Genomic DNA, 17,111 nt, shown 5'->3' with positions numbered 1-17,111 from the left:
CCGCACTTTCCGCTTCCTAAAATTTTAGAAGTGCCTCGCTTCCGCTTCCCAAACTGCTTTTCGTTCTCGCTTCCTTGACTGACAACTCTGGACTATACAGTCTTAAGATATTTTCAGTTTGCCCATCCATCTAGTTGAAATATTTCATTTTGGCAAATTTGGAGAGGACTATGTCATGCTACCATCCATCTTTCTGAGCCACCATATCCTATGCCAATGTTTTTGCTTGTTCATCTAAGCTTTGAGGATGTGTTCATCAAATCCATCATCACAACAATGTCACTTGCCTATGAAAATGTGACTTTGACAACTTTGCCCACCATGAAGTTGTTAGATTTCGTGCCCTGAAATCCAATAAAATGTTTTTTTTATTCTAGTTTAATTTAATGCAACTTTTTTTTAGGTCATCATGTTTACTAGTATTAATGAACATTGGTCATGAGATGACTAATATGATATGAAACATCATTATGGTATGCAAGTTCTATTGTCTATGTCACACAGACTCTTCTAACAGGGCACCGCCCCCCGTGTTGCACCTGCACCCAGGCAGGTGCGGCACTTGGACACAGCTTCCTTTGTGTTTGGTGAAGTCAACCACACTGAAGTTCATTTCTATCCAAAAGTAGATTCAGTTAACCCTAATCAAGTCCATTTTTATCTATATTATATATATAAATACATAAATGCACACAAATACACATAGTGTTAACTTAAAACTGTTAATATATATATATATATATATATATATATATATATATATATATATATATATATATATATATATATATATATATATATATATATACTCCCCGCACCCAAGTTTTTTTAAAGTGCCGCATCGTCGCACCCGTATCCGTATCCACACTTATGTGACATAGTCTATTGTATATTTCATTACTGGCTTTTGGCAGAAATCAAACTATCATGTCATTTCAATATATCAAGAAAATTTTTAGCATTTACTTTGGATTTGTGATCTTCTTAGTTAACTTGCTGACTGTTGCTCGTGCAATATCTTTATTATCGAACCATCATCTATCCCATTCTGATTGTTGAGGGTTTGCGGAAAGCTGTCACATGGGTGTGGGTGCGGATGCGGCGATGCATCACCTTAAAAAAACTTGGGTGCGGGGTTGCAGGAAGGGTGTGTCTATATATATATATATAATTTTTAACAGTTTTAACTTAACACTAATGAAATAAAAGCAATTATTATATCATCAATTCATCATTTATAAATTTATGGAATAAACCAAATTAAGAATTTACACTTGCTATTCCTCATCAATAAAAAATAACACCACATTGGTGCGGAGGTATATATATGTGTGTGTGTGTGTGTGTGTGTGTGTGTGTGTGTGTGTGTGTGTGTGTGTGTGCATTTATGTATTTATATATATAATATAGATACAACTGGACTTGGTTAAGGTTAACTGAATCTACTTTTGGACAAAAATGGACCTCAGTGTGGTTGACTTCACCTGACACAAAGGAAGTTGTATCCAAATGCCGGTGCGGTGCCCTGTTAGAAGGGTCTGTGTTACATAGGCGAAGAGCATAAAAGAGATACGCCTAATGTGTAGTGAGATTCCAAAGGAAATCTTGTCATGTGTCTATTTCATCTATTCTTCCATTAGTTTTTCTAATACAAAGAGTTAATTTTTTTTGTTCCTTTTACATAACAATTTGCTATTATCTGTTGTTGTCCAATACTAGTGATATAATGTGTGACATCTTCGGGGACCACTATGGAGTCAGAAGCTGCTTGTGTTTTACTTTTAGCTCCTTGCCCTTGTTTTTGCTCTCCTGCTTTGCCAATTTTCTTTTATGAAGGCTTGAGCCCTCTAATCCATTACTTTCTCAAATGGTAGTATATTAAATAAAATATAAACCAAAAAAAGTTTGTTGAGTGAAGGAAAAAAAAGGTCTTAGGAATCCCATTATTTTACATCAGGCTGACGTTTTGCCTTTTTTGACTGTATGCAGTTATGACATTGATGACTTTTGTGGAGAGAAAGCTGTTGTCCTTTTCAGAACAAGATGTTGAGGTTGTGAAAAAGTGCTTTGCATCTCTTCTGGAAGCAACCATTCATCTAAAAGAGGTTGAGGATAATGACGATGAAGAAATTGATATGGAGGATGTTAATGATGAAGATGATGAAACTGATACAGATGAGGTTTCAAAAGTCATTCTTTCAACCTTGGTGATTGATTGCTTTTGTTTTTTATTCTTCTCAAGGCCTTGTGTTTTTTTCTTTTTTCAAAGGTTTCTGATGATGATGATGATGATGATGATGATGATGAAGAAACAGAAGAAGAGTTTTTGCAGAGATATGAACAAGCCACTTGTGGAAATATTGATGTGGCTACTATTGACGAAGGTGATGTTGAAGATCAAATCCAAGAAATTGAATTGGGTGAGTACCATATTGATTTTTAGTTCGATTGCACATTTATTATGCTGTCCTAGCTTTCTGCTGATCTTCATATGCTGTCCAAAAATTCTGATACTGTGAACAATCTTATCGGTCCCTACCCTTGTCAAAATTACAGCAGTCACAGGACTTCTGCAAAACATAATGCAGTCTACAATTTCTACTATTAAATAGCTGTAGTTTTGATCCTTCACAAGCATCATGCATTACTTTGTGGTTTCAGAAACTGTATGTTGATGGATACTTTCCTTAGCTTGGACGTGTCAGAGTTTTATTTTGAACTATATTTCCTTGATCATTAGACTCAAGTATCTCAAAAGCACAGATACCATTGGGGCTATTAGAAATGTCAGTCTGTTCTGGAAAGTTACATTTTCACGATTCCTGAATTCTATATGCTAAGGGAATGAAAAAAAATTGATGAAGCATGAGAGTTGTAAAACATAAAATGCCTCAAGACATACTAAAGATTCGGGAAGTGTGAAAAGATAAGATATTCTATTTGAAAATAATGGGAACATATTAAAGTTTGGAATTTCTTTTTCCAATAGGACGTGTTTACATAGGGAAATTTCAAACAATTTTTTTTAGAGTAATTAATGTAACAATCTTGTTATGCACAGCCTGGAAAGTATTGTTTTAGTCTTGTTAACGTATTTGTCCAGTGCAAACTTTTGGTTGTTGATATTTGAAACATCGGTGATATGATATGACTTTTTTGAGATTGTTAGTTAAGGAGCCTTTTCGAGCTACTTTTCAGGCTGAGGTATTAAGCAGAAATGCATAGTTTCTTTCTTTTCAGTGCTCTTAATATCATCCTTTTCACTTTTTTTTTTTTTTCAAAAAATGGCGAATTCCACAATGAATTGAAAATATTGGAAGCATGTGATATGATGGTCATGAAATCATGGGCTTTCAAGTTTTAAGGAAATTCAACTTTTCAATTTTGCTATTTCTATTTTTAAAAAAAAACTGCTCGATTTTCTAGAGAAAAATCAACTATTTCTAAATTTTCCTGAGAAAAACTGTCCTCAAGAGGCCAATATTGGTAAACAAGCCTGTGGCGTCAATATTGGTAAACATGCCTATGGCTCTCTTTTAAGTGGATGTTGACATTTTGTATGTCGTGTCTTTCTGAATTGGCAAGAAAGATGAGAGAACTGCCTTCTTCATCGCCCCAGTATTTTGGATATGTTGCTTTTTCCCCAAGAAAAATTTAAATGCGTCATTGTTTTCATAAGATCTTTGGTGCTGGTTCATTTGTTCATCTGCTACGTGAGAATCTTTTCATTTTTGCTTCAGAAAGCTAGTGCTTTTCTGTCCTTTAAAACATTGGTTTTAACTTAAAGTTTGTTAACGAGTCTGGCACATTTTGCCGTTGTCTTTCCTCATCTAACAATACCATATATCAGTGCCTGACGTGAGATGTTCTCTTCACTGTTGTGTTCTAAGAATTTCCAAGAACCATGTCTATGCGGGGAAGGAAGTCGTTTCTTTTACAACTTCTTGCTACTAGGTTTCACTAGCTATCCAACGTTTGATAAATGGTGATGATTGACCCCGTTATGATGTACTGCAGGTGAATTAGATAAAATTGATCAGCAAAAGGCTGTAATATCCTTTATCCAAAGGCAAAATCTGATTCTTCAACACGGAAAGATTCTGAACTCTGAGCTGACATCACGATTCGTCGGCAGTTTTCCTGACGTTGCACCATTCTTAAACGCTGTTCTTTGAGAAATTTTGATTTGTTTAAGCAGCTTGTAGTGTTGTAATTTAAAATTTTTATGTCATATCTGCTGAACATGTGTATTTGCCGTCACTCTTCAAGAAGTGACCTGGGTGCCTTTCTGCATCTCATTCTAGTCTAAATTGTATTTTTTATCCAGGTTTCCATTTACACTTCTTGGTTGCAGGTATCTGTTCAAGATCGACTAATTAATGGAAGTATAGAATTTAGCTGGAATTAGGTCTGTCAATGGGTTGGATGAGGGCCGGGTTAGGTCAACCCTGATCCACCCACATAAGCATTAACAGGGTTTGGGTTCGAGTTGGGATAGTTGTTGGGTCAGACATGAAAGAAACCATATCTGGCTTTTTTTTTCAAATTCCCAAACCCGAATCTGGTGCGACTTATTAACGGGTTGGGTCGGGAGTCAGGTTAGGTTCTTGAAATTTGGGTTCAATATTGCATTTTATTCTATTTTTTCTCCATAATCTGCAGAAAATGTGTTGGTTTAGTGGGTAGCAGTTGTGTGGCGCATGTGGGAGGTTAGAGGTTTGAGTTTATTGTTCCTAATCTTTTAACAAATATTTGGATCTTATCGAGTTATTACACCGGGTAGGATACCCGACCTGAGTTTATTCAGATCTTTATTAATGGAACCAAGCCAAAGATTACGGATCTGGGTTGGATCGGACCCCTGATTTGAATTGAAATGGCACACTGGAGGATCGTGCAACCAAAGGAAGGTGCAATATATTTAACCAATGATGATCGGCTAGATGGGTTCAAACCCTTTATTTTCCATATAGCTAGTTGTATTTGACGTGTTCACTTGATTTTTATATTATTTTTTTATTTTTGTGGTACAAGTGAATGACTGACTCCCAATATAAGAGAATGAATATCTGGAGCTTCAATATTAGCGAGGCGAGGGAGATATTAAGTGTCCCTTCAAATCACCTTTTTTATCACAAAAAATTTACCATTGACCAAGTACATTTTCTCATTTATGCCAAGTAGTGTACCTGGTAGTAGTTCATGTCCATGAGCTCAAGAGACGTCACCCCTAATCCTGACGTTACTCATGCACTCAGGTACCAGATTCATGATATTTAAGGTATTGCGTACAGGGCATTTAGCATGCATGTTCCGTGTCAACATGACATGCCTCTCAAACACGCTAGGACACTTCATGGACAATCAAACCAGTGTCGGTCATGTCTTAACTTATTTTGCATACACTTTTCTTTTTCTTTTAAAATTTGTCATCAACTACGTTACATTTCAATTTTGATAGCTTTAATATTTGATGATTTTAATTATAGTTATTTAGAAGTATTGTTATATATATATATATAAGAGAGAGTAACCCTTAAACAGTCTCATCTCCTAAACCATTCTTAACGGCTTCATGCGACAAAGTTTCAGGTGTAGATTAGACATTTTTTGTGTTTAGATGCGTATTAGAGCTATTGAAGATTGGTGGCTTATACTGCATCAAAACTTGGTAAAATAGAAATCAAGGTTTCTCATGCCAAAGCATGGTTTTTAGTCAATAAGCAATGATGATTGCATCTATAGGTTAGGTTTAAACATAAAACATGTGGAACTATGTTTTTCAGAAACATTTAAGATGGTTTAGGACAAACAGATACGAGCTAATTAATCATCCCTCTCTCTACACGCACATTGCTGTCTGTATGTGTATACGTCCGTCCCGGTGCCCTAATTTCTGAAAACTGTTATTCAGTACCACGAGTATTCACATCTTGTCCCGTTTATGCATTCTCATTCTTGTGACAACTTACAGGTCCATGTGCCCAATATGCTAGGAGCGGCGGCGTAATGAACAAAAGAATGATATATGGGTCGTAGTTAAGAATTGTCTTTGGACAGAATAACCAATATCAAGATGTTTTTTTTTCTTTTTTTGGTCTTTATACACACAAGCACATGTACACACATACATATAATGTGCACATGGATGCTCGGGACTATGCTTAAAATGACCGTACTATATGAGTAATTTGACCTGATTCTCGAAATTTTTTATAATTTTCAATATTCTTCTGATGTCCAAAATCGCTAATATCAAGCATCGTTAGGACACTTTTACCCTTCACAACTGCGAATTTAGGCATTTTTGCAATAAAATCATACCGTTCGTCAAATATGTTCAACACCCACTTAAATATAGAATCAAAGGTTTTTTTATGCGAATTTAGACATGACAAACTCACATAAATTTATTTGCAAAATCTTGGTAAAACTAAAACCACAAAAATCACAAATATCATACTCTTTCACATATATTTCATGAAATCACAAAAATATATTTGCGAAACTCCACTTACCACTAATTTCACAAATATCTTACTTTTCGGATATATTGAACACTTTCGCATGAAGTTATTTGTGAATCTCTAGATCGCAAATATCATACTTAAATATTTACAAAATTATGATAAATATTTTTTTTTACTTTTTAGGAATTTCTCGAATCATATATAAACTCACTGTGAATTTTTGCATATAACAACCCAAATAATAATAAATGCAAGAAAATAGACATTCAAATCATTTAAACATTCAAATGATTTGAAAACATATAAACAATGACATTATATACAAATCATTCAACAATGTTTTCAGTTCAAATCATTTAAAGTGCAAAAGCACTGGTTTTAGTTTAAACATTCAACAGTGGTTTTAGTTTTACATTCAAATCATTTAATCAATGACATTATATATAAATGAATGACAAACAAATTACTCTACACAAAAATTCACTCATAGAAAATTCAAATGACATTATATACAAATCAATGAGTAAGTCAATGAGTTACAATGTTGATATTTGAATATATACAAAAAAAATAAAAAATAATCAAATAAATTTCTACGGTTGAGAATGTGATTGCCATGATTGTAGCTCTTCGATGACCTTATTTGCGTTATCATATCCTCTTAAGTATGTATTATATTCTTTAACATGAAGATTTTTTTAAGTACAAGAGCCAAGTCTCCCTCTGATCCACTTCCACTCTTCCTGTGCTTTTCTCCAACTTTCTTCTCTCCTTGAAAGACCCTCTTTATCGTTGTAGAACATGCAACTTACTGAGCAGTTACAAAATCGTTATTGGTGGCATGTTCTGTGGACAACAAGCCAATGTCTTCACTGCCCTCATGCCGGTCTTGAAGTTTGAAGAGGAATACCATTGGGTAATCCTTCGTCTGATCCTTGTGGCATGCGATAGAAATTTGCTAACTGTGGGTGACCGATTGGTTACTGAACAAACTCAAATTATCGAACAACTCAGTTGACCATTTGACATTCAACTTCATTCATGTTGTGCATCCAAATATTTTTTTTTGACGATGTCCTTCGCCCTCACTACCACATCAACATTCTCCTCCTCTTCCAACATGTCTTCGTAGGGGCACTAGTTTACCTACATTTATTTTTATGGTTAGGCCTACTAACATGCATTTATTAAAAAAATATATAAAGTATTAACAATAATACTTATATTTACCCTAGTCAGCCCGCGAAGGGATTAAGCGCAGTCGGCACATGATATGTAAGGACCCACCAATCTTCGATCAGGGCCCTCTTTGTTGCATAACCAACTACACATTGCGGCATATGAAAATTCATGGGCAATGTAATGCATCTGAGGCTTTTCAATGGACATATGCTCCCATATCCAAATTTGCATAGCAATGATTAACAAAGATTAATACACAATATGTATCAAAACATAATATGTAAGTATAAGAATAACTATAAATAAAAAAAGTTTAGGTACAATAAAGGAATAATACTTCCAACAACACCAACATCCCGACAAGGTTTTTTCTTTCACTCCTCGTGCTACTCAAACTTGCAAATAGGTGTACAAGTGTGGCTATTCTCCATGCGTATTGATTGATGCGATCAAGGTCTTTAAATAGTTCAATGTACGATGCATGAACTAACTTCTCACCACTGTCAATAAATAAGCATGAGCCAAAGAAATATAGCAAAAATACTCTCATTGTCTTGTCTACCCTACTATCGCCCTTCCCACTATCACATAATAGTTTTGCCTTCATCCTTCTCGCCTTACTAGGGTTATAATTGCTTCGAAGCTATGCAAACTTGATTTTATCGGCTTCAAACACATCATCATCTACTTGCAAATAAATATTACACAGTTGCTTGAAATTTCTCCACCGTTGTTCACTAACTGGCTCCCCATGACACTTTAGTCAGGTTAATCGTATCACGTCCTCCAACGTGATAGTCATCTCAAGATCTCTGAATTAGAATGTGTTGGTTGTCGAATTTCAAAACTACACAGCGACCTTTAACAATAGGTGGTTGATGTTCTACGGTGTGATCTCCAAGAATTTGCGAAAATGCATTCGATTCAATAACTCTTTCACTTCTTTCGTTAGTGTTGAAAACCATTGGTGTACTTGGTTCCATTAGAACTGATCAATACAGGATGTTGGCTCTTCTAAATCAATTGACTAAAAATCCTTCAATCCAAATTAATTTTACTCAAATCAGTCAATTTTAATAAATTAATATATAGTAGCAATATATAGTAGCAATATATATATATATATATATATATATATATAATAAATGAAATCAGTCAATTGTAATGAATTTCTAAATGCTGCACATGTACATAACATACTAATCAATTGCATTCACGTATAGTAGTGATATATATATATATATATATATATATATATATATAAAATCAATGAAATTAGTCAATTATAATGAATTTCTATATGTTGCACGTATATTTGGCAAACTAATCAATTACAATAATGTATAGTAGCAATATATATATATATCTTAATTTAATCAATAAAATTAGTAAATTGCAATAAATTTTTACATGTTGCATACATACATGACAAACTAATCAATTGCATTTATTTATAGTAGCAATATATATATATATATATATATATATATATATATATATATATATATATATATATATATATATATATATATATATAAAATCAATGAAATCAGTCAATTACAATGATATTATGCATTTTGCACACATGCATGACAAACAAATCAATTGCATTCATGTGTAGTAGCAATATATATATCTTAAGTTAATTAATGAAATAGTAGCAATATATATATATTATATATATATAATCAATCAAATCAATCAATTACAATAAATTTTTGTATATTGCACACATATATGACAAACTAATCAATTACATTAATATATAATGGCAATATATATATATATATATATATATATATATATATATATATATATATATATATATATCAATTTAAGCAATAAAATCAATCAATTGCAATAAATTTCTAAATTTTGCATAAATACATGACAAACTAATCAATTGTATTCATGCATAGTAGTAATATATATATATATCAATTTAATTAATAAAAGCAGTCAATTGCAATGAATTTTAACATGTCCACGAGCATCAGACCTTCTTCTCTGCTGTGACCTTTTCATCTAAGCATGCACTTTCTTTTGTGCATGGAGAGCAACAACGAACTCCTGAGTGTTGTTCGCATCCGACCCAGCCACATGGCTCTCAATTACATCTACTTCCTTAGGAGGGTCCACATTAACCTTAACTCCTTGGTTAGGTACTTCCTTTGCCCTCTCACAGCTGCCACTACAAGTGTCCACATCTCTCGCTTAATTTATCTGGCCATTGAGGTTAGAAACAACCTCATAGCCAGTCAATAGGTCACCCCTCTCTTCTTAGATGCTTTCGGGATAGAAAACAAGAGTGTGCCTACAAACAACTCAACTTTTTATGCACATTTTGCCTTAGATATGACAACTTTGAAACTTATAGTTGTTCACTGTGTGACAATTCATGTTGTACATCCAGCTCACTTCTTGAACGCAACTGTATGTGATTATTGATAGTGCATTTTTTGTAAAAAACATCGGACGCCCACATTTTTCACAATGAATGTGGCTCTCTCTCCACCCACTTATGCACAATAAGTCATGCTTTCAAATTACCAGGATGACCCAATTAATAATTCTTCGTTGGCTTTTATTGTTGTGCTTGAGGAATTTCAGATGATGTGGGTGTGGTCCCCTTCTTCTTATTGGCTATATTGTATCAATAAACAAATTTAAATTTTTCTATGATAACAATTCAGAAAATATTGAACATGCATTGCAAAAAACAAACAACATATTTACATTTCGAAAAAACAAAAATAAAAGTGAACACTGTTTCATTTAGTCATTAAACAAAATAGAACAATGTTTGATTCAGCTATTTAACAAAATGAAACAATGTTTGATTAAGTTGTTAAACAAAAGGGCACACACTACAAGAAACCTGTGGATTAGCGACAACCTAAATCCATCGCTAATTCGACGCTAATCCATCGCTAGACTGTTTAGCGACGGATTAGCGTCGGATTAGCGATGAATAACTTTCATCGTGAATTTTTCGATGCTAAGTAGTGCCACAACTTATCCGCCGCTAATTCTGTCGCTAATTTACGACGGATATGATCCATCGCGAGTCCTTCACTATTTTAAATTAGCGATGGATAATATCCGTCGCTAATCCGTCGTTAAATTTAAAAAAAAAAATAAAAAAAAATTGCTCGCTACCGGCGCGTTCTCCGGCAGGGAGCAATTTTTTTTGTACAGAACTGGCATCGGGACGCTCTTCCGCAGTGAGCTAGTCACGGTTGGAGATGGGATCCGGCGAGGGTCGTAGTGGAGACAGGATCCAGTGAGGGAGAGGCGGGACAGGCGGTGGAGACTGCCGAGGGGCACCGTCGGGAGGAGCGGTCAAGGCAGGCGGCGTAGCCAGGGTTCACGGGGGAGAACTTGCAGGAGGCGTCGGGCTGGACGACGACGCGGAGGATGGAGGTGCCATTGGTGCCTGAGCAGTCTCCACCGAGAGGTGCTTGAGAATGAAGGATGGAGGTGCCGTCAGGCTGGACGACGAGACAGGGACGGAGGGATCGCTGCAGAGCGGTTGCAGAAGTTGCGCGTGGTGCGAGAGGTGCCGTCGGGTTGGACGATGAGACGAGGACGGAGGGATCGCTGCAGAGCGGCTGCAGAAGCTGCGCGTGGTGCGAGAGGTGCCTGAAAAGGTCGACCTCCGTGGTGCAAGAGGTCATTGCGCATCGTCAGAGGAAGGTGGGGATGGTTTAAATCGAACGGGAGGAGGGAAAAATAGAGGGAAGAAAATTTTTGAACGGGGGGGAGGGAAAATTTTTCGCCTCAGGCGAGACGGTTTTAAATCGAAAATTAGCGACGAAATTAGGGAGAGAATTTTTCCGTTCCTAATCCGTCGCTAATTAGCGACGAATTAGGGACGGAAAAATTCCCTCGCTAATTCTGTCGCTAATTATAATTTTTTGTAGTGTTTTGGCGACGAAAAAACGTTGTCGCTAATTAGCGACGGAATTAGCGATGAATATATTTCCGTCACTAATTTTGCAAATATTTCAAATGTTACCGACAAATAGTTTTCGCTAGCTGATCCATCGCAAATTTGCGACGGAAAAAATCCATCGTAAATTTCCGTCGCTAATTAGCATTTTTCTTGTAGTGACACTGCACTTACCAAAAAACACATCGTCGATAGTTCAATATCGATGAATAGTTTCCAGAAGGGAAGTAGGTTGGAAACCACTAGTTGGGAACAAAAGACAAAAACCCTAGATTATGCAAAAACAGTTAGGTTGCGCACAACAACGGGTTTTTATATAATTTGAGAAAATATTTCAAAACAAATAAGCAATATCGCATATGTGCCATGCTTTCACAAATAGTTAAGTACGATATTTATGATATTAAGCGATTTACAAATTACATTATGCGAGAACATGTAGTATATGCGAATAAGTAAGATATTTACGAATTTAGTAGATCTTTGCAATATGGAACAATGCTATAAATTTATGTCATATCACATCATATATGCGAATAAGTAAGATATTTGCGAATTTGGTGGTAAGTGGTAATTGTAGTTTTGTATACGAATTTATGAGATTTTGGGAAGTATATCTAAAAAAAATATGATATTTGCGAATTTAGTGATAAGTGTTAAAGTGGAGTTTCACACATATATTTTTGTGATTCCATGAAATATATGCGAAATAGTAAGATATTTATGATTTTGGTGGTTTCAGTTTCACTGAGAGTTCACAAATAAATTTATGTGATTTTGTGAGGTCTAAATTCACATAAAAAAACATGCCATTCTGAATTTAAGTAGGTGTTGGACATATTGGACGAGCAGCATAATTTTATCGCAAAAAAGCTTAAATTCGCAGTTGTGAGGGTGAAAATGTCCTAATGATGTTGAATATTTACAATTTTGAACATTGAGAGAATATAAAAAATTGTAGGGTTTTTAAGGAATCAGATCAAATTACCCAGTATGGTCATTTTTCGTACTATGATTACACATACATTCATGGCTGGTGCTATTAGTGTAAAACCCTTTAAAAAAAAATCATGTCAGACATGTGATGGGCACGTGTCAGACACGTGCCAAGGTTGGTCCGCTGTGTCAGACCTGGATCCGAGCCCGACTTGGACTCTGACCCGAGCCCGACCCAGACCCGGATTCTTGAACATTCAAGAGCCTGCGTCTTTAAAAGAGGCAAGCTGAGCTGGGCGAGGGGCAAAAATCCCTCGCCACCCTCTCTCTTCTCCTCTCTGCCTCCCGCCTCTGTCCCCCCCTCTCTCGACTGACACCGACGATCGAGACGCCGACGATCATGTCGGTGATCCTCCCGCCAGCGATGTCAACCTCGTCGGCCACCTCTCTTGGCAAACCCTTAAAACCTCCCAATCTCCTTCGACGTGGAACCCTTCTCCTCCCTCTTTTCTGTTTTGCTAGATCTGCCAATGCTGGCAACCACTGCTTCGTCGTAGCCCTCTTTTTGCCAGCCTCAGTCAACCTCCTCTTCTTCCCCCGTGCTCGTCCCTCTCCATTACTCTCTCCTATGTTCTCTCTGCTATCGGCGACCCCTCACAGGAGCTCCAGTGAGCCATCTCCCTCCGCCTGCAGCCTTACCGGAGGCCATTTAACGTCGATGACCTTGCCGATGCCCTGCATCGTTCTCTCCTCGTTCTGCGTTTCCGACCACCGTGACCCCAACACTGGTGGTCCTTAGGTAATCTCTTTTTCTCCTCTTCCTTCTTTTTCTTCCTCTTCGTCTCGTCTTCTTTTTTTGTCCGGCAGGGGGGCGGCGCCCCCTGCCTTTGTTCTTCTCCGACCGGCAAGGCCCCCTGACTTTACTTTCTCCGACCAACAGAGGGCTCCTCCCCTTTGCCTTTGTCTTCTTTTTCCTCCGTTGGCGCAGCGGGGGAGCCAGATCCCTCCCTACTACCTTGCCTTTGCGGGGGAGGGGCCAAGCCCCTCTCTGTTCCCTCTATTGCAGGGGAGGGGGTGAGCCCCTCCCTGTTCCCTCTATTGCAAGGGAGAGGCTGAGCTCCTCCCAACGTTCTTATTGGCAGGGAGTGGCCAAGCCCTCCCCGTTCCCCTCTTCTCTCTCTCTGCTTTTGTCGAGTAGATAGGGGCTCAACCCCTATCTCTGCTCCTTTCCATCTGGCAGGGGGTGGAGCCCCTGCTTCTGTGGCCTTTCGTTGGGCTGGCAGGGGGCCGAGCCCCTTACCCCCCTCCCACTGTTGTTCGAGCATGCAGAGAGCTTGCTCCTTGCCTGCAGCCAGCAAGGCCTAGGCAGGAGAGCCTTTGCTGTTCCAGCAAGTAGGGAACCCTAAGCTCCCTGCCTTTGTTGCTCTTCTACAGGGAGCAGAGCTCTCTGCCTACCCTCGTATCGGGGTTCGGTACTTTAGGTCTTACCGGACCCGCCTTTTATTTTTTATCATGTCATGCTATTGCTTTTACGCTTGCAGGTTGCACGACGGAGCCGCTCACACCTCGTGGCCCGAGCACACTCGTACTTATGCTCACAAGCATACACAGAACCACAACCCCTCCAAGGTAAGAGAATGTTGCATGAAAGAACAATGAATGGACAAATGATAAAATAAGAAAAGATAATTAAAAATGGAAAGAAAGAGACAATTATATATGTATTCATATAAAAATATATACGTATGTCTTTTAACTTAAGGATGCGGTTTGACGATCCTTGTCCTCTTTATTTTTTGTGCACTTTACTTTTCTGTTGCTGTTGAGCTTTATGCGCCTAGGCTTTTTTTTTTTTGTATTTTTGTTTATATTTACGCTCCTACAATTAGTTACTGCTTTACTTCTTGCTTTCATTGTATATTACTATTACACCCTTGCATTGGTTATATATATATAGAGAGAGAAAGAAGACTATCCAAAATCTACAATGGATGATAATCTATGGTGTGTATATATATATATATATATATATATATATATATAGAGAGAGAGAGAGAGAGAGAGAGAGAGAGAGAGAGAGAGAGAGAGAGGACCATCCAACCAAAGAAAGATCCAAAATCTACAACCGATGATAATCAACAATGTTCCTTCTCTAATGATTGAGTTTTCATCGATCAAACTTTACATATTGATTTTTTATCACATTTAGTGAGCATCATGTTTTGGATTATGAATTAATACGATGCTTTCTTGTTGTTGTCTCTACTACCTCGTTGCTGCCTTGTCATGGCTGACTCTGCTAGCGATAATCTCTCCATAGTCTAGTTCATCTGTACTCTATTTTGTTGAGACGGCCATGTCTGAGAAGGAATCAAAATGGAATCAACAAAAATCTAGTAATGAATTATTGGACTCGCCTATTCCATTTTTTCATCATTTTGATAATTCAAGAATTGTCCTAGTACAAACTTGGCTTTATCGACGAGTCTATTAACTAGCCAGACCTGAGTTCTTTTGAAGCTGCCGTGCGGACGCATTGTAACTACATGGTCTTATCTTGGCTCTTAAACTTCATATCCAAAGAGTTTGGCAATAATGCTATTTATGTGACTATGACACAAGAAGTTTGAGCCGACTTAAAAGTGTCAAGGATAATGGTCGTTATCCATCAAGGTTGTGTCGATTCTATGGACTTAAGGGCAAGGCCACTCAGATTGCGTTTTGACTGAGACTGGACAGACCTCTTCTCATGACATTGTTCAGGAAGGCAATACCTAAGGGTCAAATCTGGTGGCACAGAACATGAAACAAGCAATTTAAAACAGCATCCAGTTTGAAGTTAAGGAAAAGAAGCAATCAAGTGCCAGCCTTTAAATAGTACATGCATCAATACTGTAAGCGTTAAGGAAAAGAAAAGGTTCAAAGTAGCAACTTGTAGAAGGTCCACACAGATATTTCCCTACTGCCAAATATGGAACACACCTCAAGGACTCAACAGCATCCAAGTTCAAATCCTCAATTGCAATTGCAACAATCTAAATCAAGGATGCAACAACAAATTTTGCTGAACAAGACTGAATACCTCTCGTAAATAACAAGCTATATTAAAGTCAATACTGAACTAAGATCTGTCACAGATTTCAAACAAGTGCTCAGGACATGACTAAGAGCAGCAGTGACCTCACGAACCACAGGTTGTTCACACCAAGTATTGTCATCACACACTTACAGCAACAAAGACCAACCTAATCAGTTCTATCTACCAGAACTCTGGAGCTTCTTGATAAACAGTGACAAACCACTGAGAAAGAGCTCAAATTTCTGGTACAGAAAGTACACCTCAGGCATGGCTAATTAAGATTACGTGAGTGCACAGACAGAAAAGATCAGAGACAAGGAAGTAAAATAACGGAGAAAGCTTCCAAGGGCCAAAACGCTACTAGATAGACTGCACATATTATGGATATTTTAAAATCACGTTCTATATTGCAGATCTATCTTGTAAACTGTCATGTCTCTTATAACTTTCTATTCATTATGGAGGCACTGGACCAAGGTTGTAAGTATTGTATCGTTATCCGTACTGGTCGGGCCCAAAATAAGATACCTATTGTATCATAAAAAATCATAACTTTTTAATAATATTTTTTGAATTTTTTTCAAAAAGATCATGAAAAATCAGAAAAAAAAACACCGATGAATTGCACAAAATACAATCATAAAATTACATATGAAGCATTTAACAATGCAAATATTGATTATCTTGCAATTAAGAACATGTTATATGATTCATACTTTCATATTATATAAACAAAAATATTTTGGCAATAGTTGCAATCAACACTCCATTAATCTATCATTAGATGCCATCTTTATTGGAGTGTAGAGCCTGATTTTTACCTTGATATAAATCCCAAAGGTGGGGGTTGTAGAGCATGAGCCTGCGAGATAGAAACTGCCGCTGTCGCCTACCACCGTTAGAAGGAGAGGAGAGAAATGGATATCGCACGGCTCGAAGAAGAAGTGATGAGAGATTCGAGAAAGGATTTTATGTTAGGGTTATATATATATAATATTTTATAATATATATAAAGGTATAATAGTAATTTCTTTAACAAAGATGGAAGACAGAGCAGGGCCAGATGGGCACGGGTAAGAGTAAGTCCATCTCTGCATGAGTTTTGATTTTAACTTTCATCCCCGATCCATTTCCCGTTTCAGGTTCTCCATCCCCGGTTCAAATGGGACGAGGAAGGGCGGGGCCAATTCCCTGGGTCCACTTCCATCCCTAGCTTCTTCTTCTCTCTCCTAAGATATTGAAGTATCTAGCATTTTTTTATTCTGTTTTTTTCTTATTTTTTCTGTTTTTTAATAAATATCAATTTTAAATGTATCGACGATTCGATTGAACCTTTGTTTTATTAAGAAACCGATTCACTTAGTGAACCGGTTTTAACAACATTGAGTTTCCGTCGTAGCAGCTGCGTCCGGAGAGAGAGTGAGAGAGGGATGGAGGAGCGGCAGTGCAGCTTCTACCTCTCCAAGAAACATTTCTGTGCCAACGCTCCCCT

General features: G+C 37.2%; 1 protein-coding gene across 1 annotated transcript in view; it reads left to right on the top strand.

Annotated features, from left to right (window-relative positions):
• LOC149826644 (ARM repeat superfamily protein) overlaps positions 1-4,322 on the top strand; it is a 59,086-nt gene extending 54,764 nt beyond the window's left edge. The window contains exons 19-21 of the mRNA XM_090020090.1: positions 1,990-2,180; positions 2,270-2,420; positions 4,018-4,322. Coding sequence (XP_089876216.1) covers positions 1,990-2,180; positions 2,270-2,420; positions 4,018-4,175 — 500 coding nt within the window. The 3' untranslated portion in view covers positions 4,176-4,322. The remainder of the gene's footprint in view (positions 1-1,989; positions 2,181-2,269; positions 2,421-4,017) is intronic.
• The last annotated feature ends 12,789 nt before the right edge of the window (positions 4,323-17,111 follow it).

This window comes from Nuphar pumila, chromosome 10 (genome assembly GCF_984573655.1).
Source record: "Nuphar pumila chromosome 10, dmNupPumi1.hap1.1, whole genome shotgun sequence".
In the NCBI taxonomy this organism is placed as follows: Eukaryota; Viridiplantae; Streptophyta; class Magnoliopsida; order Nymphaeales; family Nymphaeaceae; genus Nuphar; species Nuphar pumila.
This window is presented reverse-complemented; position numbering and strand designations above follow the sequence as displayed.